At 41.9% G+C, this 24,143-nt stretch overlaps 1 protein-coding gene across 4 annotated transcripts in view; it reads right to left on the minus strand.

Moving 5' to 3' along the window:
- Positions 1 to 24,064, minus strand: part of ncoa2 (nuclear receptor coactivator 2) — a 43,025-nt gene extending 18,961 nt beyond the window's left edge. For 2 of the 4 annotated variants that reach the window (XM_077554164.1, XM_077554163.1), the window contains exons 1-8: positions 23,764 to 24,063; positions 13,715 to 13,800; positions 9,940 to 10,047; positions 9,422 to 9,594; positions 6,965 to 7,068; positions 3,521 to 3,698; positions 1,561 to 1,749; positions 312 to 413 (exon numbers count right to left, since the gene is read on the minus strand). In XM_077554164.1, coding sequence (XP_077410290.1) covers positions 312 to 413; positions 1,561 to 1,749; positions 3,521 to 3,698; positions 6,965 to 7,068; positions 9,422 to 9,594; positions 9,940 to 10,028 — 835 coding nt within the window. In that variant the 5' untranslated portion in view covers positions 10,029 to 10,047; positions 13,715 to 13,800; positions 23,764 to 24,063. Of the gene's footprint in view, positions 1 to 311; positions 414 to 1,560; positions 1,750 to 3,520; positions 3,699 to 6,964; positions 7,069 to 9,421; positions 9,595 to 9,939; positions 10,048 to 13,714; positions 13,801 to 14,015; positions 14,856 to 23,763 lie in introns of those variants that run through there. The other 2 variants (XM_077554161.1, XM_077554162.1) reach the window with 2 other exon arrangements.
- Between the last annotated feature and the right edge of the window lie 79 nt (positions 24,065 to 24,143).

A 24,143-nucleotide genomic window follows, 5' to 3' on the forward strand; every position in this document is an offset into this window, starting at 1 on the left:
ATCTGTGACTCTTCACCAGTCGAGTACTCGCACTGGTATCGGTCTGGGGGGGAAAAAAAGTGGAATCAAGCATCTCTAATTATTTCTTGAAATGTCAGCAGGACTTCACAAGCTTTTAGTCAAAGGCCACAACATTAGGCACACCTGGTACACTCTAATGCGCTTCAACTGAGAAACCAGGTCATGCCATCTGTCAGGCTAATGGATCTCGTTAAGTCTGCGCTTGTGTACCCGATGCGGCTGTAATTGGACTAGTGCGTTAAGTGTCGAGGGCAGCGCGGTGGCCTAGTGGTCGGCGCTTCGCTCGGTACCTTGCAGGTCTTGGCGTGTGGTGAAGCTCTCGTGCGTGGGCATCATGGGCCTCTCCTTCATGGGGACCCGGCGAGCCACACAGATCAGGCACGACTGGAAGTCTGATGGCGGAGATGAGGACGTATATATATAGTTGGATATTGAAAGCACCAAGGAAGGGGGGAGGATGATGGAGAGAGGGGGGGGGGGCAAGAAAATGAAATGCATGTTATTCCCAGGCTGCATCATTAATAGGGTTATTAATGAGGATAGGGAGCAGAGCGCACCCCCAACACCCCCCCTCGTCTTTCATGAGGAGGAGAAGCTATGGTTGGCAAAGGAAGTGATGACCTTTGAGTGTCAGTGTGTGCGTGTGTGTGTTTGTGAGTGAACTTATGTAGCTTTTCAACTCACCTGCTTTCCCCACTTTTAAATAGTGTTTTGAGTTTTTCTATACTATATATTTAAAATCAATCAAATAAAATTATGACTATTTTTTACCATTTTGTTGTCTCTTGATAAAGATCAATGCCAAGGTGGTTAAAACAATAGCTGTAAAGCAAATACTTACATTTGAATTTTAAAAAAAAAGTTAAAATTACCACTATGACAGTGCTACAATTATCATAAAATATTGATCAATACATTAATAAAAATAAATAAATAAATAATAATAAAAATAAATAAATAATATATATATATATATATATATATATATATATATATATATATATATATATATATATATATATATATATATATATATAAATAAATAAATAATATATATATATATATATTTATATATCTAAGCAAAGTTATTTAAAAAAACAAACAAAGTGAACCAAATACTGATTTATGCATAAATTATTTAATTTCAGAGGTACAATTGAATGATATGTTTAAATTAAGGATATTGCTGATTTTAGCAGAGGTGGGCAGCATCCGGAGATGTTTAATAAAATTTAAAAAGAAAAGTCAAAATACGACTTAGGCCATTATTTTAAGACGGTGATGGAATGGAAGCTGCAAAGCAAATTTTACATTTAAAATCGATTGTACGAAAATTCTAAAAATCATACTTATTTATGTATTTATTTACATAATTTTCCATTGTGCAATTAACAGTAATTTCTGGACTATAAAGCGCACCCGACTATAAGCCGTGCTAGCTAAATTTGGGCAATACTCGCGTTTGTTCCACATACAAGCCGCACCCGACTGACATGATTCGTTTGCTTGCGAACGTCACCGCCGCGTGCGTTTGCGTACCGTCGCCTTCCTCCTTGATGGACTTGGGCTCCGACACGGCGAAGCACTGCATGGTCTCGTACTTCTGCTGCTGCGGCTCGTGTTCGTGCGCCTGCTCCGGGCTCTCGCTGTGCGGGTTGACCAGCATTCGGCAGTTGAAGGTGTGGCTGTTGCGCCTCGGACCCTCGCTGGACCACGGAGCGCCGTTCACTGGGGAAACGCAAAAGGCGAAAGATTCAGTCAGAGAAAAAAAAAAACTTGGAAACTTTTGACCCGAGGTATGTGCAAGTACTTATCGCAAGAAATGAGTGCGAGAGAGCTGTTGGGGGTGGGATGTTACTTTTCAATCCATGTTGTTCAATAGCTAACAAAGAATTAAAAAAATAATAATTTACATCTTTGTGCATATAAAACACAAAATATGCACGTGAGAGTGTCTGTATTATTTTCATCCACTTGAGGTCACCATGCGCACATTCTACAGTGTAGTATCTGTGGTTATCAGTGAATGAATGCGTGTGCTTTTATAAGGCAGAGTCCATATAACTAGCGGTGTTAGCCATTTTTAATTAGCTAGCAATTTTTGTGAGAGGAAAAACAAAAAACAAATAAAAAAAAATCAGAGCCCCTAATGAAGTGTGCAGTCTCCATCCACAAAGCCAAACATATGCGTCTCCTCGAAAACCCGCGCACGCCGCTCACGACTCGTTTCACTCTAGCAAAGTCGCGTCCCACTCCATCTGCTGATCTCGTTCGCTGCATTGATGATAATCTCCCAGTTATCTGGGACACAGCCCCGCGCTTGATGCTTTTTTTTCTCTTTTTCTTTTTTCTGGGTGCTTCTTCTTCTTCTCCTCCTCCTCGCCACTCGCTCTCCCGCCCAGATGGCCGGGCACTCGTCAGACCTCAATCCCAAGCAACGAAGGGGGGGGGGGAGGGACTGACATAGATTGAAAAATCACCTCCGGTGGTTGATTAGTGGTGAAAAGAAGCTGTTAAAAAGTAAATGTTTTTTTTCATACTCTTATAATATCACGACACTTCTCTTGTAATAGACTTTATTCTTGGGGAAATCAATACCTCTTTGACTGCCAGACGTTTTCAAAAACGGGTTGTCCCCAGTGCCAGCAGAATTAAGCATTTTGACTGATCTTTCAAGGTCCACAGAAAATGTTGTTTGGACTATGGAAACACACATACTGCCAAATGAAAGATTGGACTCTCATCTTTCATCAGAAAAAAAAAAGATTGTTTCTACCTTATTCCGTTTTTCAGTAATCAACAATAGAAAATGGTTAGTTTCACCTCTGTTTTGAAACAAACGTCTTTTAACGTCTTTGGCACTCCCCCATAGGATTTTACTAAACGTTATTTAACGTTTTTGGCAGTCAAAGAGATACTTTTTTCTCTGGCGATGTTTTATGGCTCTCATATTACAATTTTTTTCTCGTCAAATAGCACGGGTTCAAAAGCAACGTTACCTCAATCTTTTCCAGGACAACTCGAAATTGAAAAAAATGACAGCAAAAATGGGAAAGTAGCACCCTTGACATGATGATGGAAGCACAAGGTGAGAGCATAAGGAATGCGGCTGACAGGGGAGAGAGCCTGAAACGGGAAGTTAATTAGCCGAGAAGGGGGCTCGTCGGAAGAAGAGCGCTGGGGGGACTCGCGCCATCCGACAGAGGAGAAAATTGAAGAACGTATGGATTGCGTGCACTGACCTCAAATGAAAAAGTGGAACGCGCGTAAAAGTCTGCTATACGGTCCAAAAATTAAGCCATCATCATCATCGCCACGTGGTCGAGGTAGAGCTGGGCGATTAATTCATGAGTTTGAGTTTAATAGTCAATTTAGTAGACCTTTATGTTGACTTTATAGGGACTTTAATAATGATGGCCAAGGACAAATTTAGTCTTTGTAAATGATCCTCGATGGGCGCAGCAGCGTCACGGATAGTGTGTGCGGCGTGTGGGCTCACCGAGGGATTTGGGCAGCAGGTTCTTGATGAACTCGGCGTGGTCGCCGACGTGCAGCACGCTGTAGACGCTGGTGTTCATCAGCTCCTCCTGGTTGTAGTGCAGGTACTGCGTCACGTTCTCAGACACGAACACGATGTTGCCTTCCATGTTCACCACGAAAAAGAAGCCATCCAGGGCCTGCACAGGACAACGATGGCATGTCAAAAGATGTTCGTTTTTTTTTTTAAAACTACAAGTATTGTATTTCCCTAAATGAGTTTTCCATCGGGAAACAAAAAGGCAAGTAATGTTGACAAGTTGACAACTGAGCCCGTTTGAACTCTGTTGTGAACCAAAACAGCAGCACCTAACCACACATTGATTGTAAAATTATGACTTTTTTCCTCAAAAAAATTGACAAAATAAAGAAATCACTTTTTAGTAAAAAAAAAAAAAAGTTCACTCATATTGCAACTTTTCTTGTAATTGCAAATAATTTCTGTTATCAGATTTTTTTTGTTTTTTTTTCTTCACCTGAAATGTTATGAATACCTCCCTAAAATTTGGACTTTTTCTCATAAAAATTACAGCTTTTTTCTCACTTTATTCTTGTAAATGCAACTATGTTCTGGGAATATTAAGTGACTTTTCACATAAAATTAGAATTTTCTCCGCTTACAATATTGCAACAATTTTCATCGTATGGCTTCACGTGAAATTGAAATAAACTTTTGCCTTGTAATGTTATCACTGTGTAAAATTACAACTTTTTTCGATTCGGCAATATATCGCAAGCAATTCTTGAATCGACTCAATACGCAGCCGAATCGATTTTTTATGGAAATATTCAACAAAACGTCTTACTTAGAGGGTTAGGGTTTACACATTAAGCATGGAAGAATGTTATATTAATGGAACATTACGCCTTAATATTTTATTTCAATGCAGTTTAAACATGAAACAGATCGTAACAGATTGTTTATTAAAGACAGTGGCTCACAGTTACAAGCCTGAAGTTTCAGATTAATATTTTCTTACAAATCTTACAGTGTACAAGTTTACAGATTCTCATTTTTTAAATTTGAGTAAAAAAAAAATTGCAATAATAAATTTATAGATTTTTATCGGGACTAATCGGTATCGAATCGGGACCTATGAATCGTGATACGGATCGAATCCGCCATATTGACAAAACACGAGCTGTGCCAAATTTGGCCGCACAATTACGCAATCACGCCATGTCCATTTGCCCATCCGTCACTTTCTCAGTATAAAAGCATGAGCGCGGTGAATGAAGAGGAAGAGGAGTAGCTCTTAATTGAAAGAATACAGCCCCAGGTCAGCCATTACGCACAAGATGGTGGCAATTAGGCCATCAAATCACCCGCAGCCCTTCGATGGGGTGGGGCGGGTTGGGGGTGGATAAGAATTCTGGTGCTTGTTAATCTGAGAAGGTGTTTTCTATTCCACCTCTGTGGCGAGAATAATCGCCATTAGACTAATTGCTTTGTACGGGCGTCCGTACATTTTTAATGCAGGAAAATGTCTGCGGACATTTCCCCAAATCTAGCCCAGCTGAAAATAGAGCGGCGGTCGAGATCATCTATCGTGGCGCAATATGTGCATTCCGTGTGAAGAAAGGCCATGCGCCGGACAAGTAGGGCACATCATAGAAACGGAGCAAGCCTCCTTCCAGACTGCGCTTGCGTAACACTGCGGGGCCAATATGCTAATGAAAGGTGCTCTGGTTTAAAAAAGACCACCGTCACACTTGACAATTTCACGAAAATTTTAAATGGCGCTAATCCTACAAGAAAAAAGTTGCAAAAAAAATGTCTTATTACCAGAAAATCTTGTATTGCAGGAAAAAGTTTTGTCTTATTGTAATATTACCATAAAAAGTTGTTACATGGGAAGAAAGTTGTATTGTGGGGGGAAAGAAATGAACAAATCAGGATTTAAAAAAAGGAAATTATACCCCCCAAAAAAGAGAAGATATTGCCACAAGGAAAATGTATATTATTAAAAGCAAAAAAAAAAAGTTTGAAAAAGGTTTGCATTTTAAAATACGAGAAAAAGTTGTAGAATTGCGAGAATAAAAATTGCATTATGACAAGAAAATAAAGTTGGATTGTTATAATATTTTATTGACGTGAAAAAAAAGTTATTATGAGAGAAACAAAGCTGTCACCCGAAAAAAGGTTTATTACAACACCAAAAAAAGTTGTACTATAAGAAATTAAGGTGGATTATGAAAGCAATATTACCAGAAAAAGTTTTCTCATGAGAAAAAAAACTGTATGATTCCAGGAAAACAGACATTACAAAAAACAGTTTTGAAAAAAAACCTGAGTTTTGTTACGAGGGAAAAATTGTCCTCTTATTGCGACAAAAGCCGCAATTTTTTTTTTTGGGGGGGGGGGGGGGGGTTATTGTTAAAAGATATGTTTCATTACAAGAAATAATATTCTAGTAAAAAATGCATTATGAGGACAAAAAAGTCACATTATTATGTGGGAAAAAAACGGGAAAAAAAAGTTATAATAAGAGAAACAAAGCTGTCACCCGAAAAAAGGTTTATTACAACACCAAAAAAAGTTGTATTATGAGAAATTAAGGTGGATTATGAAAGCAATATTACCAGAAAAAGTTTTCTCATGAGAAAAAAAACCTGTATGATTCCAGGAAAACAGACATTACAAAAAAACAGTTTTGAGAAAAAAACTGAGTTTTGTTACGAGGGAAAAATTGTCCTCTTATCACGACAAAACACGTAATTTTTTAATTTTTTTTTTTTTGGGGGGGGGGGGGGGTATTGTTAAAAGATATGTTTCATTACAAGAAATAATATTCTAGTAAAAAATGCATTATGAGGACAAAAAAGTCGCATTATTATGTGGGAAAAAAATTGCATTACGGTGAGGAAACTCACATTATTACAAGAAAAAAGTATATTACGACATTTGTTCTTGTAATGAGACCATTTTGTTTCCCAGTACAGTAAGTATGTCAGGCAGCACAGGAGGGGCGCGAGTGCTTTTCTCGCCTATAGTGCATCCTTTAAATGAACACAAGCTATATTTAGCCTCCACGAGTCAGTGTGTCGATTTGGTGACGCCGGACCAGGAGCGCTATAAATAGCCCTCAACGGGACATATCTGAAGGCCGACGTGAGAGAAAAGTGAAACGAAGGGAGAGCGAGAGAGGTTGGCGGAATGGAGTGATTCACCGCGGCAGGCTGTTGCTCTCGTTCCCGTTTAGACGTCAGCACTCGAGTGCTCCTCCGCCGGGACGACGGGGCCGCTGCGCGATGCCAATCAAAGGGGGGGGGGGGTGTAGATACTAGACACTTTGGGGCCGGCCCATTTACACCCCGGGGTCTCTACCAACAGCGTGGTCGTATTTGTTCGAACTCATGAGTAAAACGATCTGGTGGCTGAAATTTGAACATTTTTGAGACCCACCTCCAACATCATGGGTCCCAGGGCATCCTTGTCAATCACGCTCTGGCCCGTCGACGAAACGTCCGCCTTCTGCACCTCCTCCTCATTGGCGGCGGCTGCTTTCTCTGAAAAAAGTTGTAATTTTACAATTAAAAAAAGAGGATAGGAACCTGTAATATTTGAAATATAAAGTCATAGTAAGAGAGAGAAATGTTGTCATATTGTGAATCAGGCTGAAACGCTATGAGAGCAAAAATGACATACTGTAATCGTGAGTAAATATTATTACGTGAATAAAGCCATAACATTTGTCAGAAATTGTCATTTTGTGTTAATTAAGTTGCAATATTATGAGAATAAAACATAATTTGTTGAATTTAGTGTAGATAAAGTCAAACTATGAGCCAAAAATAATGCAATATTATATGAATAAAGTAGTACATTTTGGAAGTTGTAATTTACAAAACTAAAGTCGTAAAAAATGTCATTTTGTGTGAATACAGTTCAAACAAATGACTTTTGTATAGATAGTCGTTACAAGTCATATGAGAAAAAGATGTCGTCATGTGTTAATAAAGTCAGAATTTATGAGAAAAAAAAACCCCACAATTTTGATCAGATGAAGTTATACTAAGAAAATAAAGTTGCAAAATTAGGGAAAAAAAGACAATATTGTTTGAATATAGTCGTAATATTACAAGAAAACCGCATTCATTCGGCATAGCTAAAATTGTGCCATTACAAGGAAAAGAAGTTGCAATGAATGACAATATTAGCGACTTACGATGTACAAAAGTGCAATTTTACACTTATTATAATTGTTGAATATATTTTGAGAACAGAGTGAGTAGTTTTACTCTCCTCTTACACAACTCCTCTTTATCGTCATGTATGTGCATTTGTGGTTATTGTCTAAGTCATCTTTTCGATAGCATAACTGAAAGAGTTGTTGTTCCCCCCGCTGAACCTTAACGCGTCGCGACCAACAATATCTTTTGACACCGCCTAAAGGAGCGCAACCTTCGACAGCTTCCGTCACACTGCCGCCGCTTGTTGCCCGCAACACTCGCTGCCTTCATTAGCCGAGAGACAGCCACGCCGGCGTGCACACTCGCTCGCTTGTTTACGGATTATGTTTATCCGTCCCGAGAGAGGCGACTTTTTCGATTGGTTCCTCTCCCTCCCGTCTGAGGCGCGCTTCTTCTTGTGAGGGGCCGCTGGCATTGAGTGATGTGACCCCCCCCCCCCCCCCCCCCGCCGCCGGTTGGGCCCGGAGAGGTCCCTACCGATGCAAAACATCATTAACGGCCGAAGAGATGAATGTGCGGGTTTGTGTGGCGTTGCGCAATGATGTACTCATGACGTTGCGACATTACGCAAATTGACAGTTTCGAGGTGAACTTTTTTTTTGGTAAAATGCGGTTCATAAAAATGCATTTTGGCGGCAATTTGAGGACTATTATCAAAAAATGTCATAAAAAGTCTGAACATTGCGTGGCTTGTCTGTGCAAATATTATTGACTTTGTAACTCAACTAGCAGTACAAAAATGGAGGGTTATTTTCCCCCCCATTTATATTATATTACTCATGTTACATAACAGTTCCCGTCCCATAAAACACGATGACATCGCTGTCCACGTGTATAATTAGACCACACCGCATCAAGCTGGCTCTAAATTTACTCAACCCATCCTATACTCTCCTTTGCAGCAACATGAGAAATTCAAAAACTATATTTGGACCTAGAAGACTTTCCTATTAGTTTTGACTATTGAATAGGAAAATCAATTTTCGCGTGTGATATGCACGTTAGATGATGAAGTGATGGGAGCAACATGAACCAACCGGAATGCCGTTTCGGACAATATTAAATTGGGCAGGGCAGCTTCCAAAAGTTAATAAAGCACACTTGGAGGTGATTATTGTTTCTAACAATTATTATTTGGTCCACCAAAACACACATCCATCAGTGGAAATTGTGTCCGTGGCTTGTTTTTTTTTCTTCTTCCAAACTTTCCAAGCACCTTCTTCTATCGAATTCATCCCCCAAAATGGCTGCCAAAACCAAAATGATTCAATTTATGACATGCGCTTCTTGGCTTGACATTTTATCACAGACGTCACCCCAATTTCATGTCAATTAGTTAAGTAAATTAGTAGTGTCAATCCGTAGTAGCTTTAATGTTCAATATCAGGCACTGGTCGTCCTTGAGACATTTTTGCGTCTCCTGTTATAATTGACATCACCAAATTTTATTTTAATCAACGAAGCTGGTGTCAAGGGTTATTTTTTTCCCTTTAACTTTCCAGGCCCCCTTTTCATAAAATTCGCCCCCTAAATGTCTGCTTTAAGCGTCGGGGCTCCAGCTCCCCTTACACTAATGAGGACAAGCGCTACAGAAAATGGATGGACGGATAATAATAGGCCCCGTTTGCCAGTGTTGGCTCGGTGCGTGCGTGCGTGCGTGCGTGCGTACCCTGCTCCTTGATTTGCCGGATCTGCTTCACCGTCTCCTTCAGGATGGCACATTTGTCGGGCTTGACGTTGAAGTTGTCGATGTCGTTGAAGTTGGCGAAGATCAGCTCGGCGAGCTCCTCGATGTACTTGTTCTCGTGCTCGCGGTTGCGTTTCTCGTTGCTTCGCTTGGGACTGCGGATCAAAAGAGGAAGGATCGGATTCTTAATTAAGTGCCTGCAAAAGGGATTTTTTTTTTTCTATGTCTAAAAAACGGAAAATAAATGACTTTTCGGTGCACGTTTGGTAAACTGCTTTCTTGTTTTGCTTTTTGCACTAAACAAATGAAATGAATTACATGTTCCAAGATTATTCACATTTATTTAGAAACACCTGAAACAGCTTATTTTTTCCTTTTTAGGAATGTGCATCATCAGTGGACTGTCTACTTAGAAGTCGAAATTATTAGGCTATAAAAAAAAAAAAAAACTGAAGTTAAGCTATATATTGTGTCAGCATATACAGCATGTTCAGCCTTACCTGGGTCCAAGAAGTTCAGTGGAACATTCTTTACGTTTTCGCGACTCTGCCCTGGCAGGGTCGGACGAGTTTTCCCCGAGGCCGCTCATCCTCAATGCATATCAGCCTCTAGAAAAAAAAAAAAAAAAACAGTTACAATTCAGGCCTCTGTTATGGCGCCAGTGCGGAAAAACTAAAGTTCTGAGCATTAAGAGGTTTTCCTTCAGTTTTCAGGATCAGCAGAGTCCGACGCTAGCGCATAAGCTAGCCACGTTAGCACGTCAGCATACAGTAATCCTCATGAATGGCCCGAGCCTGACCGTTAAGTAACTGACACCTCTTTCCTATGTTATGAGTTCAAAACATAAATCTACTACATTGCTGACTATAAAGTTTTTGAAATGGACCCTTTTTCAAACGGCACCGTATCTTCAAACCGGTAACCCGGCTAAGCTTTGCGGTAACATTATCTGCTGCATGATCACATAATTCTACTTCACTTCAAAAGCACCTATACTTTTTTTTTTTTCAAACTCTCAAATCCATAGTCTGATGCAAGGCGAGAAAAGAAGGCGTTCCCCAGCACGCACGCCGTGTCGCGTTCCACTCCAGCCATGGAAACATGACAAGCGCACATGCTTGCCCGCCGACTCCTCCTTCATTACATAAGGCAGGACAGTCAGAGTAGCGGCAGCAGCACAGTATAGAGCAGATGTAGCGTAGCTTAGGAGAGAGAGAGAGAAAAAAAAAAAACAGGCTTCTGGCCTAGAATGACCTACTTTGGAGGTAGGAAAAGGTGATTAGACACTCGAGAGGGGCACGGTGTGGATGACAAATGACTTCAACGCCATGTTCAGTTTGTTCGTTCGCTTTTTTTTTTTTTTTTTTTTTTAAATAACGACAGCAGATATCAGGTTGTTAAACTGTCTTAATGGCTTAAGTGGCACAAGTTCTTCCTATTGGTCGCCCAAGTTACCATGGGGACTTCAGGCGCGGATTGGCTGCGCCCCGTCCCGCCGGGGGTTGGATATGATTGGGTGCCTCGTCGTCTTCTCCTTGACATGGCAGTAACGGCGGGTCGCCGTATGTTTGAGACCGATACGAGGGGGCTCCCGCGTACGAGCGAGGCACGTCTCAATGACAAAAAGCAGCCAGACTGTCTGCACGGGGCCGATCGGGTCCGCCGGTGACTACAAGAAACCACTTTCTTTTCTTTGGTCCTTCCTCGGGTCTCCTGACGGCCTCACGGCTCTGGCTGGAAGGGTTCGGTTTCGGTGAACGGTATGGGATTTTTTAACAGGTTTTACACCCACATACAAAAAAAAGAAAAAGGGGAGAGCAATGATGATGACATGTCAAATCGGTAAAATTACCGAATGAACAATACTGAGCTCTCCAGAAGAAAAAAGAAAAGAAAAAAGAAAATAAACCATCAATACAAGTTTAGGTAATTTCAGATTTGTGCCTCGAGAGTCAACAACTCAACAAAGTATTGTTGGAAGCGCTTGCGTTTTCAGTCCATGTGAAAAGACGAAATCACCGATTTAAGGATGTCGGAGTACGTACTCGTATTCGTCATTTTCTTCGACAGACCGCCAAGAACATCTCTCGACTTTGAAAAGCAGGACGTGATGGCGGGCGCGTGTCATTGCTTCCACCGTATCTTAGGTATCACCAGAGCCGCCGCCGCCGCTCCAGGACATGGCTGGAGCCGTCCTGTCTAGCGATAGCGAGACGACAAGCGGCCAGGCGAGGAGCTTGGATTTCAGCGGAGACGTTTTGATGATCCTGCATGGCGCTGGGATGTGGATGGACGTTTTTGGAGAAAAGCTCCGCGTTGGAAGGAGTGAAATAACCCTGCCGGGGAGGACAGCTAATCGGCTGGGACTGGAACAAGATAATCAATAAATTGATTATTACGGCCAGGGTATGCCTCGTATCCGTTTCCGAATGCGCCCACTGTGCTTGCGCGAGATCATATCTGTACAAGCTGGCTGTTAGCTTACGTGACCTTTCTGAGAAAGTGGTCAGAGTGAAGCATTATCATTAATAAATAATATCGATTGTGCGCAATACCATAACGCTCTCAGTTCTAGCCAACTGTCATTTGATACAGTTTCGTTGTAACCAAAAATTCAGCTGATCCGACCACACTAACTAACCTCGAGGCAAGCTAACTCACGGTATAATTCGTAGTAGAGCAAAAGAAAAGGAGGAAACAATTGAGAGCTCGGCCATATTGAACGCCATAAAAAAAAGAAGCTAGCTCAACATCATAATGGGGGGGGCACCGCAGAAAACACATTTAATCCGTCTGTCACATGACTTTTGGAGGGGCTCAAACACGTTATTTCCGTCCAGATACTTCTGGGAGAAAACGCTGGGGTAGGCCCAGGGGACTCGTCTTCTCGCTTTACATCTAAATATTTGTATTGGGGGGGGGGGGGGGCAAGAGCCAAAACACACAGACACCATGTCAGAGGGGGGGTGGGGTATCAAAACTAACTTGAGCAAAACTGAGAAAGTCTCTTCATTGCCGTCAGCTGATGTTACCTTGAAGCAGATGTTTCGACGCAAGGTCGGGGGGGGGGGGGGGTCGAGGGATAGACGAGGAAGAGGAAGAGGAGGATCGGGATGAAAGATACAAAGACAAGAGCACAATCCAGATGAATAACTTTAGTCTTCATTCAGGCTGTACCTAAAATGCACTACTATAGTTTTAGAGTTTTTTTATTTACTTAAATTTAGAAAATTAAATTTAGTTCGTTTTTATGGCAGTTCTCTTAGTATTTATTAGTTTTTTTTTTTTTTTTTTTATAAAAGGAAAAAAGTTACGATTTCTTACCTAGAGTCACAAAGTTAAAAAGCAGGCAAGCCGAGCCATTGGATAAAAAAAATTGTCAGCTCCGAACGCCGTCATCTGAATGTGGCTTTTCTATTGGCTGCTGCTCGATGATGTCATTTCTGAGTGACACACTTTCAAACGTCCTTATTCCGGTTACTATCGAAATAAAAATACTTAAAACCACATTAAAAACAAAAACAAATGCTCATGTATTACAATTACCAAAGACTAAAACGGAGGTCATTTTTGCTCTAATTATAGTTAGTTTTGTAAACGTAAAAAAAAAAAAAAATCAGTTTTCATTTTATTTCGTTAACAAAAATATTTTTTGAATTTTAGTTTTAGGTATTTGGTTAGCTTTCGTTAACTAAAACCTTGCCAACAGGTGAACTTCATTTGACCTTTGACCTTGACTTTTGCAAGCACTTCCAATCGTTTAAACTTTCATACATTTGGCAAAAACTTACTGATCTCTAATAAAGAGCTAAATAGCACATTTCACTCAATTCATCTACAGTCAAACTAATCATTAATGAACCCTTTTGCATTCGGAAAGTCCGCTTGCAAACAATGCTAATGGGCAACATTGATAGTCGCAGTTTTAGGCACCGCTCTTCGGGCTTCACAGAAAAATCCCATCTGCCTCTTTTAAGAAGACAGCGTTAAAAAGAAATTCCAAGAATACATTGTCCTCGATTCAACCTCCAAATGTCTCAGAAGCCTTCCGAGTGGCGATGGGAGATTTTAAGAAACGGGCTTCTGCGCAAAACGTTGCGGACTCGCTCTTGCGCAACAGCGAAAATGACAAGCCAGAAGCGAAAGGAGAAGAAAAGCTTTGTGGTCTTTTCTGACAACCAAAGAAGGCACAATTGAATCAATCAAAAATGACCTATAAATACTGGATTGTAAATGTCTTGTGTTTTCCAGAACAGAACCCCGTCCGTCCGTCACCTTGGTTTCAGTGCGCAGGGTCCCTCAGGCCATCACTGCAAGACGACAACATGGGGAAAGCTCTACGCATCGTCCGCTTCTGCGAGCTGAAAAGGCACAAGAAAAATGATGCTGAGTCCACACGTTTATCATCTTAAAAAAAAAAATTTGCAATTTTTTTCTCTCTCCAGGAAAAATAAATAAATAATAACAGAAAAATGAAATAAATTGCAATTAAAAGAAATGCAAGACAATGAATGGGCTGCTGCAGAAAATAAGAGACGGGGGATGATATCAGACAGATTTAGCGGCAGAAACTTACAGCCATCCTCTTCTTGTCTGTTTTTGTAATGCGTAAAAGTGTCTGCAGGGTCTTCGCGTCTCCCGGGAGGGCTTGAAAATTACGCCGCGTGTGCCTTTCTAATCACGGCAGCCCAATTAATTAGACACATGGAGAAGTCATGTTCTCCTTTAGATAATTAGAAAAAAAAAAAACAACTCGTGACGGATATGAGAGCCGCGCAGGGGCTTTCGGATACTATTATTGTGCCAACTAATCAAGTAACACCCCGCGTATAATTCCGCATTTCTCAGCCTTCCTCTTTTCACTTTCCTGCCAGGCGTGAAAATTCTCATCCTGCGGAGGAATTTCCTCTGAGCTCTGAGGCCCGTCACGTGCTCGTCGTGCCCGATCGGCGGATCGAGTGGCAGGACAAAGAGAGGGTGTGAAAAAAAACAAACACTAAATCAACTCATCTTGAGGAGGTCGCATCAGAGGCAGAGGGTATTATTTTGTAGTGTCCAGAAAAACTCTAAAACTAAGACGCCGGATGGGATTACGCTGCTTGAAAGTGAAAAAAAAAAAAAAAAGAGAAGAAGAAATAGTATGACAATGAGAGTCGGAGCCGCCAGCCGTACGTCAACGTCGAGGCTTTGACGCCCATCTTGGGATAACAATGCTAATGAGCAAGCTAATCGAGTTCAGGCGGGACAAAATGAGGGTGAAAGGATCATGCGGCAGAAAGTGAGCAGGTCAGAGCGGGGTTAAACGCCAATGGAGCCCCGACCGGGTGCCTTCTGAATTGCCCACTGATGGCCTTCAATTCAATAAGAATGAAAACACCTGATCTGATTGCTCGGGATGAGTCACACTTAAAGGTTTGATTAAGATCCACAAATGAACAGCAATTCAGAGAAGATTGAATTTACGCAGGGAACGACTGCAAAGATGCCTGGCGGAGGGGTGGGGGGGGCTGCTTTTCGTGCATTCACTCCGGCAAATGTTCTCGGATCAATGACTGGAATTGATCGATCATTAATTCCTTCTTTTTGACGAGGGCAACCTGTTCAGATGTAAAACAAAGGATGAAACCTTAGCTAGCTAGTAGCGGTTGAAATAGATTCGGCCACCGTTATCCTATTTCCACAATTTTCCTATTCTCATCATACCATTCTACCCATTTTTTTTTTTTTTAAAGCAAAATTCTTCCAATTTTGATCACTATCGCAAAATATTTAAATGCCAATTATTCAATCGATTAATTGGATTCATTTTAATTTTGCACTAAAGTGTATCAAAAGAGCATTTTCCTCCCTGATTACTGTTTGTGAACTCATCCACTGGCAGCCATTTTCACTGAAGCAAGCCCCTTCACTTCCGGCTGTTTTACTGGATTTTGACAGATTTTGCAAGGCCCACAGAATATTGTGTTTTATTGCTATAAAAAGCATGGAACGTACCAAAAGAAAGATTAGCGTCTCTTCTTTCATCAGGGAAAAAAAAGTATAATTCTATCTGTTTCTGTTTTGCAGCAATTAGCATTAGAATTTAGCTAAGTTTCTTCATTATTCACGAATCTGTTTAGAACTGTGGGTAAATCAGCTTGTTTTCAAAACAGCCCTGGTTGATCTCTTATACTCTGCTGCCGTTTTTGTAATTACTACCATTGCTTCAGCCGTTGTCTGCAGTTCAGAGGCTGCATCAAAGTCTTCTGTATGCTCTAGCATAAAAAAAAACGTATAAATATGTCTTTGGGACACTTAAAAAATTTAAAATAGAACATTATACGTTTTTGGGAGCGAATGAGTTAACCAGTGATTGCTGTTTATTTCGTACTTTGTATTTGAATAGTGATTTAAAAAAAGGGTGATTGATGTCGTACTAGGGCTGGGCAATAAATCAAATTAATTCGATTAATCGTCATTTTGGAAATCAAATCGTTCAAAATTTGCTAAATCGTGAAATTGAATTTTGTCTTCTGGATTATTAAAAACTGTTGTTAGATCCAGATGTTCTTGTGAGTTGTAATTTTGCTAACTGTGAATGTCAAGTTTATGTTAAAAATGATTTAGAATCAGTATACATTATTGTTGTCTGAACATTTTGCACAGGAATTATTTTTGAATAAATGAGACCTTTCAATAAACTTTTGCTGGGTTTCTTAAGATTAAAATAGATTAAAATCGTAAATGTCCTGAATGACAAATGAATGAAAAAAAAAAAAACAAGACAAAAAAAATAACTATAGTGGTTCAAGTACCCGGCTGCGCTCACCACACTGTTATCTGCATGTGTAAACACGGAGGGGGGGGGGGGGGGTGTTGGAGGTGAAAAAGCTCGACAAACAAGTCTTTCAGCTCTGAATTTCAACCGAACTTTGTCTCCCGGGGCCTAACAAACTCAGAGGCGCATTCTTGATAACACCCGGCGCTCCCGACGCGCTCACTGGAAGGTATTTATAAACGCGTTGACGCCACGCCAGCGGATTTCAACGGCCGCCTCTGATGGGAGACACCGACTCGTGCCAGGTGCCGGCACATCTGTTGCTCCGATGGCAGCTGCTTCGGCGGTGACCTCAGTGGCAGTCGACGCCAGTTGTGTGCGGTATCAAGTCAATATAGCGCCGGCACCCGAGTTTAACGCAATCCTGTTCATGAGAGCTAGCGTAGCGGTCGACATCTTCGCTCCTTCTCGTCTAACGGCAAACAAACACGTCACAGCAGATCCAAATGTTAAGTCTCGGTCAATAAAAGTCCAAATACAGGAAGTGGCGGCTCGTCTTGTGACCAGTCAGCGCCTCGACTGCAGCGCTCTTGCGCACCGTTTACACGCCGGCCGCCATTTAATGCCTGTCACAGTTTGCATGGAATGAGTCCCAGTCGAGGCCCGAGGCTGTACAGTGGCGGGCGTGGGGGGTTGGGAGGCGTCAGCTGACACAACTATGTCACTGACTTTATTAGCTATAAAGCCTGAGCCGATCCTCAAGAGTGGGACGCGATTGTAAACATTTTTTTAGTTGGAGGTAGTTGGTGGCTTTACGCTTTAACGTGGCGAGGACAACATTTTAGGGCATGACTTTATAACCCCTGGCATGAGCTGATTAGGACCTGACAGAGGAACATGTAATTGGACCAGACAGTGGAAGGAGGGGGGAGAAAAGGAAAAAAAAAAAAAAAAAAAAAAAAGCACAGCAACTCTTTCTCTCTCTTGCCATTTAACTCTAGTAAGTCCCATTCTGAAACAGAGTGACAAGCAGGTCAGGTAGTCCCGATGACTAAGACTATTTAACCTTTTACGGGGCAAAGCGATCACAGTCAATGTGGTACTTTGTCGGGTTTTTTTTGGGTCTTTTCTTTTTGGGAAATAACCGATTTTCAACGGTAGATATCTGCCTGCAGCAGTGACCAGTGTGTTACGCATGCTCTGCTACTGAATGACTGCCTAGGCACACTTCAGTTGGATTTCACTTTTCAATATGTTTTTTTTCCAAGGCCGATACTGATTATTAGTAGTCAAGGAAGCCGATAACCGATATTTCAAGCCGATGTTCATTTGCGGTAAAAGAGAAAATATTCGTCTCAAAAAAAGCAACTTTTTCTTTTAATTTTAAACATAAAAAGGATTGACAGATTTGTTTGAAAATGATAACAAAAATTGCATGAGCATATGTTGAGCTAATTAAAAACTAAGCAAGTAAATAGTTCCCTGGCGTTTTTTTTTTACTGTAAATAAACTTTTCCAAAATTTCAACATGTCTCTTTTTTTATTTTTTATTATTTTTTTTATTTTTAAACAAGTAAAAACTGTCTGTAAACATCTTTTAAATAAGATTTAATGTATTTTTAAATTTGGGAAAAATAATTATTTACTGTAGAAAACTATAGAAAGCTATGGTTTTTTACTTTACCATTTGACTGTTTAAGACGTACTGATAACCTTGGGAGCTCTCTGAACATTTTGTTGTCGTATGTTAAAAAAAAACCAAAAAAACTTCTACATTTTGAAAAGTTGTTCAATAAACATACGTCTTAACTTAGACAGTTCAATACAGAATAGAAAAAAAATGAATATCGGCTCCAAATATCGGTTATTGGCCTTCTTGACTACTAATAATCGGCCCTGAAAAAAAACATGTCTACTTCAAATTCGGTAAACAAGTTCAGAAGAGCAAATAAGGGCCATGTTATGCCGAGCACCGAGTACATTTTTCATCAAGTCCGGAATAGGACATGAGCAGACGGCGTGTTGATTTATGGATAATATTCACATGGAGCTATATCTCATTAGTGCAGTATGGAAAGAGGACACCGAGAACATGGTTCAGTTGAGCGAGACCCCCTGCAGTGGCCAGGAAGAAAAACAAAAAAGAAGAAATGACGTGACGACGACGCGGGTCAGTCCAGGAACACGGCTGACTCAGCAGAGCGCCTTTGAGTTATAAATCCTGGCAAAAAAAAAAAAAAAGTGCATACAAACCAAAACGCACCCGAAAGTGACGCCTGGCATTCCGGCGGCTTCATGACGAGAGGGTGAGAAAACGGGCATTGCCGCGCATACTGCAGCTACCTCGGCCATGCCTGCCTGCCTGCCGCCAGGTTGTTATTTTGGACGCCGCGGGGCCGAGTTGCACCGGGGCCAAGTCCGGCGGACGAGCTGGCCGAATGGGAGTTGTTTTTTTTCCCTCGCTCTCTCCCCCTCTGCCTGGTGCCAAGGATTCCTCCCTGTGCCAAGCACATGCTAGCACCCACTAGCGCAAACACACTGAGGCGGAAGCAATCCCGCCTATCATCACAACTACGACTAACACCAAAAAATCTTGTTATACAGTAACTGTTGCTTTGTTTGGCTTTTGTTTATCATTTGAGCCCCTTTTACACACATTTTTCTCCTAATTTGGTAGGATGAAATGAAACTTGCTGAGGTCATTTTAAGCCCCTTTCACGCCGCCTAATCAAATGCAGCTTTTTCTCAGTTTGTTGACCTGCGTGATGGATAAAGATAACCAACAGAGTGTCAAAGTCAACACGCAAAGTTGTCTGCTTGGTACGCCGCATCAAGCCCCTTTCACACGGCAACCCGGCAAAACATTGTCTTGAAAGGGAAGTCATGTGAGAAGGGAAAAAAATGAATGGAGGTTTTAAGTCAAACCACAAATTTGCGGGTTTTGTAAGTCGCATGAAGCTCCTTTAACAACGCTCTACGTGAAAGGTACTAATGATATGGGGTGGTGTGTGTGTGTGTGTGTGGAAGGGGTCTTGGAGGTGACATCCCAATTTGCAGGAATACCAAGTCCCTTTTTTCAGTTCTCTGTCCTGTATGACCGTCAGTTACCAATACACTAGGGAGAATAGGAGTCAACCAACAAATTTGTATCAAGCCCCTTACACAATGTCCACCCATACCAGGTTTTTCCCAAGTCACAGTCCTGTGTGAAAGGTACCAAAACTGCATCCTTCCCAAGTGGCAAATTCATTCAGGTAAGAAAACTGCCACCAAAAAAAAAAAAAAAAAAGGTTCTGATGGACAGTATGAAAGGGGTTGATACTATGTTTTGACAGCTCAGCAATTTGTGTGAAAGGTATATATAGATTAGAGTTTGAAGTCAACCTGCAATTTCGCCAGGTTTGGAGGTCGGATCAAGCCCCTTTGGCACCTTTTTCCCAGTTCCAAATGAAAGAGTCTACTATCCATTCAACTTCGGGGGGTATCGGGCATACCAAATAGCTCTGATATCTACAGTAGCACACCGCTGCCTCGTTAGCGTCATGCGCCCTCTGCTCAAAGCAAAACGGCCGCGGGCACCTTCTTAGCCACGATAGCACATACAGCAATATCATTTAGCTTAGGATCAATACACACTGCATGGCGGCTGACCTACATTGGAGCGCACCGAATCGCAGCGATGCCAGAGTCCGTCGGGTGTCAGGTTACCACGCTTGCCTTTTAGGAACTCAAAATGTAAAAGTATCGTTCCAAAATAAAAGAAGGGAATAACCGGTATCTATCACTGCTCTGTGATAGGCAGTCTTCATGGAGCTTCCATTTTAAAAAAAAAAAAAAAATCTTTCACTGGAGGGCATTTGATATAGCGGGATTGATATCAGCTAAGGAAAGTTGCACCACAACAGTAGAAGACGGCGATGCCATGCTAAGCTAATAAAAACAAAAACCATAAGCCTATTTTTCTCTCTGTTGTCTACAAATGTTAAAGGACAAAAAGTATTGTTAAGACAGTCTAATGTTCAAATGTTCAAAATTTAAGTAACAGGTGGGGCTACTCCAAACATCGGTGTCAGAAGTGGGATCAACCCGTTTGCTTATTTTACGGTTTCTCTTATTAGACATTTTTTGATTTCTCATTTTGTTTTTGAAAGACATTTTTGCTTACGTGACCGTGTGCGACAAAATGATTTTCCAGCTTATCACTTTGAAAAACAAAATGGATGACAACTGCAGCTGCTTGCCAAGTTGTGCCAGAAGTGGGACCTGTTAAGTGCTAACCACAAAAGTGCTTTTCTTTCATGTAAAAGGACAAAATATTGTAATGACATTTAAGAGAATCAGAGGAAAATGTGTATATTCAGTAAGAGATGAAGACTTAAATATTTTTGTAAGATCAACACGCTGTGGCAACCTGCTGTTAAGTGCACCACTTAAGCACTCCATTTCTGCTGATTGGCTTTTGACATTTAACATTAGCATTAGCAATTATCATGGCTACTCCATCTCCATTCCTCCTGCCTCCGCCTTGCTCGGTGTGATTTTTCTCCCCCGGTTATCCACATATGATTTGCCACCTGATTTGGACCTTGGGCTGTGCCAGCTTCCACGCGCGGTTTGTTCTGATGATGCATATCGACTTCATCGCACCCTCCTTAGCAACAAACGACACCCACTCCCGATCCCAGCAGATAGCTAGACGGATTGGCGGCGTGGCTGATTCCAGGTCAGTTCAAACAACACAATGATGGAACGCCTCGGAGCACGGCGGGGCGAAAAAGTCTCGCTCCTCCTCTTTGGTGACGGCGTCCCATCAACCATAACTCCCCCCCCCCCACACACACACACACACGCCCCCCTCCATCCTGTCGCTACTGTAAGCCTGGCCATTACCCCCGCGGCTCATCCCTCACACCCACCCAGGACCTGTCACACGGCTGTTTCCATGGCAACACCAACGCAGAGACAGCAGGGTGAGGTGCCCGAGCTGATATCAGCGGGAGGGAGGGATGAACGGAAGAAGGAGGGAGGCATCCTGTTGAGAAAACACTGCGGACCTTATACAAGGACTGATGGACGGATAAAGCTAACGTAATAAGACTCACGGCGACTGCTGTTTGTTTACCGCCAAACAGCCATTATGCTATATACTTGCGCTTCCGTCTCATTTATAGTTCTGGATGTTTTGCAACTGCCAACCATTTTTTTGTTGCGCGTTACTGCCGCCTACAGGACTGGAGTTGACATTTATAGACACAAAGTGTATTTTATTTTATTTTTTTTAGCCTAGCTAATAATTTTATGCACAATTCACAAATTCACCTACAGTGGTGCATTAAGGCCACCTGAGAGCAATATAAAGGCCAATTCATACTTATGACTCCCTTTTCTGTGAGCCAATCATATTGCAGTGGGGGGGGGGGGTTCTGCCTAGAGCTCAAGTAAGATTTATAGAAATGATAAAGAATGCAGTACATAACCATGATTACTGTAATATATGTTGCAGAACTGTCAGCATAATGTAAATAAAATTTCCTCACGTTTTAAAATGGTTAAAACAGCCCTTTTTGTCCCGTTTTATTGACTGTAGATGAAAGAAAACATAACATCAAACCGGTAATATTTCTTGTTTGCCATGATTAAGTCACGCTAGCAGCCGTGGCTAAGATGGCTACATAAAAAAGAAAAAGAAAAAGCTCGCTAGCAGTTAGAAAACCGCAAATAGCACCTCGACAGCCACATACATAATAATTGTCCATATTGGCATTAGCTTTAAGCTAACAAACTGAGGCAAACCTATGTGGTGGTTTAAGTGAAAAAATATATATATTTTCATTTTATGTTACGTTCGGCAGTCAACTGTGCAACGCTGTGCAACTTTTAGAGTGCGATCCGGCAAAGACAAAATGTCAGCTTGCACCGGAGAACAAGGGTCACACGATTACAATATCAGTCAGGTGATGCAACAAAGCAGACTAATCACAGGGCAAAGGACACTGACTACTTGCAGGTCATACATAAATGTACACATTTGTTTCAAATTATCGGGGCAATAAGGGTAATTATTAAGTAAGTATACTAATTATTTATCCACACAGTAGCCCCGATTACCTCTAAAATGAATTTGGAGGCGATACGGGCATCTTAACAAACCAACCATTCCAGCGTTTAAATTCCCCAGACCCTACTGTACTTCAGCAACGCTTACATCCACCATTTTGCAAACTGAGCAGAACACCCCCGGCCCCAATTTATATGCCGCGTCGCTGTCCGTCTCCTCTGACTTCCAGTAGTCTGACAGAAGGCCGCGGCTCCTTTACATGCCGGCAGCTGTGCAACATGTCATTTCAAGGACCTGTGCCAGTGATGTGACAGGGGGCCCGGCATGTCGTCAGGTGGGCACAGAGAAACGGCTTAACCGGTTCCGCGGGATGCATTCCGCCTGCATTAGCGACATTGACAACTCACTGCAAACGACAACTGTGTATGCGTGTGTAGCTTAGAACCAGTCAAGCAGGAGGCCCTCGCGAGTACAGTAATCCCCTGCATATTCACAAATGCACATATTCATGTTTTTTTGCGCTTTCTGACACATGACTAAGATGCTGCCAAAGTCCTGTCTAAATGTAAAGTGGTACAGTAATTGGTGCCAAGGAAGTATGTTAAAGCAACAGACCTCTAATGAGACAAATCTATGTCCAGGATGAGCTAAGTTTATCTAGATAGAATCAAATCATCTGTAAACCATGACTTTTCTGGATAATGTAAAATAGATATAAAAAGTTCCTTGATCCATTGTGGTATATTTAAAGTATAAGCTATTGTATTGTAGTCAATTACTCGCGTTTTTCCGCTATTTTCCTTGAATAACGGAATTAATGCGCACGTCCAATAGAGCACTCACAACAAAGCGAAAACGTGAATTACACAGCGAGACCCGTATGACATTTTGCCCTACTTTTACACAAAACCCTTACTCGCTCGCTGTAACTGTTGCCAAACTCGATAACGCGATGCTACTTGACAATTCGGCTCCCCTGACACAATTCGGCTGTGATTTCATCAAGTTCTGCGTTGTGAACAGCCGTAAAAAGATATATAGAGGAAAACACATTTCAAACAGGCAAGCCATGATGGAGCTCGTTAGCATGCTAACTACGTTCGCACTGACCCAACTTCGTTTCATACTCGCCCGCTCACTCAGCAAAAAAACAAAACAAAAACAATAATAAGTATATTTGTTGTCCATATAACGGAGAGGATTAGCGACCGGTTGCTTTTATAAACACACCGTTGGCAAACATGGCCATAAAGCGCCCGCAAGCTCGCCCTCTTGATGCGTTTTAATTGAGTTGGCGGGGCAAATAAAAATCCACTATTGACAGAAGCTAACGAGCTAAGCTAAAAAGGAGCCCGAGTACGTAGCACCCAGACGGCCGAGATTGACGAGCTAGTGGCGGTAGTGGTGGAGGAGGAGGTGGTCGTGGTGGTGGTGGTGGTGGGTGGGGGTTTGCTGGGGCTTGCTGGTACCGGGACTCGTCGACGGAAAAACACAAAAATGCCTGCTTACGTGTTAATGCTTAAGTCGTCCGTCCTCTTTGGAGTTAGATTCCGTGCGTCACGGGCTGAGCTGACCTTCGCGAAGGCGGCGGTGGTACGACGTTAGCGCTGGCTAACTGTGCCGCCATGTTACTGCTGCGAGTCCGCAAGCCACCGCTGAGTGTTTATCTGGCTGGTAGCTAGGCTAGCTTTTTTTTCTTCCTCCTCATCCTCCCCCACACCAAAGCGCATCACGGGGCTCCTCCGGCGAGCTACGACCGCCGCCGCACGGTCCACCAGCGACCCCCGTCTCCGTTTAAACGTACTTCGTATTATTCTCTTTTTGTGCTCGTTTTTTGAGACGGCTACTTTATGTTAGCGTACTTTAAATGTGTGTCGAAAGTGCGTTTT

This window comes from Vanacampus margaritifer, chromosome 20, assembly GCF_051991255.1.
Source record: "Vanacampus margaritifer isolate UIUO_Vmar chromosome 20, RoL_Vmar_1.0, whole genome shotgun sequence".
NCBI lineage: Eukaryota > Metazoa > Chordata > Actinopteri > Syngnathiformes > Syngnathidae > Vanacampus > Vanacampus margaritifer.